The sequence below is a fragment of the Propithecus coquereli genome, unplaced genomic scaffold (genome assembly GCF_000956105.1).
Source record: "Propithecus coquereli isolate 6110/MARCELLA unplaced genomic scaffold, Pcoq_1.0 Scaffold3, whole genome shotgun sequence".
Taxonomy (NCBI): Eukaryota; Metazoa; Chordata; class Mammalia; order Primates; family Indriidae; genus Propithecus; species Propithecus coquereli.
The window spans coordinates 14,702,759-14,704,081 of record NW_012148618.1 but is presented as its reverse complement, the minus strand read 5'-3'; the positions used below and the strand labels follow the sequence as shown (position 1 = coordinate 14,704,081).

The window sequence follows — 1,323 nt, the reverse complement described above, 5'->3', positions numbered from 1 at the left end:
GCCTCAAATTCCTGAGCTCAAGCAATCCTCCTGCCTCAGCCTCCCAATTAGCTGGGACTACAGGTGTGAGCCACCTTGCTTCTTGCACATATTTTTCTATATATATATATTTTTAGTTGTCCAGATAATTTCTTTCTATTTTTAGTAGAGATGGGGTCTTGCTCTTGCTCAGGCTAGCCTCAAATTCCTGACCTCAAGCAATCCTCCCACCTCGGCCTCCCAGAGTGCTAAGATTACAGGCATGAGCCACCGCATTCACAGCCGTAATGAATTTTTCTACTGTCTTTTTTTGTCATGCATAAGACTCATCCCCACAAAATTCATGTCCACAAAGGCCAGGATGATGAAAAAAGTATAATAATATTCCAATTTCTGTTCTGGATGAAGACGTACAAATGTTAAGCCTAAAAATAGAAACATGTTATTTTATTTAAAAGCTTTTTGCAAAAAAAAAAATTAATAAGAGCAAACACTGTGTGCCACGCTCTAAGTACTTTACCTACATTAACTCATTTAATCCTCATAACAACCTTATAAGGTAGATACTGTTACTATCTCATTTCACAACAAAGGAAAGTGAGGTGGCAAAGACATTAAGTTACTTGTCAAGGTCACACAAGTAGTTAAAGATGGTCTGGGATCTGAACTTAGGCAGTAATATAGTTCTAAAAGTCCCTATGCTATATGACTTCTCCCAATGTGGCTGCTATAATAATCGTTCATGTGGCATTTCATAAAGAATCCAGAATATCATCTGAGATTAGCATGTAAACACACTAACATTTACCTCTTCAAAAATCCCCCTGGAAAAATCTCCACAGCGTAATGTGCCATCATAGCTCAGTGACAATATGTGGGCTGGATTGGCAGGTGAGAAGTAAAGACAGCTAATTGACTGACTATGGGGTTGAAAAACATAAATTGCATCTTCTTTAGGTTGCTGGGTCTGAAAGAGAGTTGCGGGTGGGGAGAGAGACAAAAATTAGTGAAAATGAATAATATTTTCTGTTGTTATGTCATTAAAGTATTTACATCTGGACTATACTGTCTTTTCTTAGCCTATAATTGAACCCACTCTCCCATTCAGAAAGTCAGAATAAACTTTATACTGTCACTAACATACTTTTTTCTAATTTTCAGTTCAACGGTATCAAGTCACATTAATTTTAACAGTGTCCAGCTTTTTGTGACTAGCAAACTAGTTTATAAATTACTGTTATGGCCGGGCACGGTGGCTCACGCCTATAATCCTAGCACTCTGGGAGGCCGAGGCGGGCGGATTGTTTGAGCTCAGGAGTTCGAGACCAGCTCTGAGCAAGAGCG

General features: G+C 38.9%; 1 protein-coding gene across 1 annotated transcript in view; it reads right to left on the bottom strand.

The window, feature by feature from the left end:
* Positions 1–1,323, bottom strand: part of WDR76 (WD repeat domain 76) — a 54,199-nt gene that overhangs the window by 26,240 nt on the left and 26,636 nt on the right. Inside the window, exon 6 of the mRNA XM_012649140.1 lies at positions 788–946. Coding sequence (XP_012504594.1) covers positions 788–946 — 159 coding nt within the window. The remainder of the gene's footprint in view (positions 1–787; positions 947–1,323) is intronic.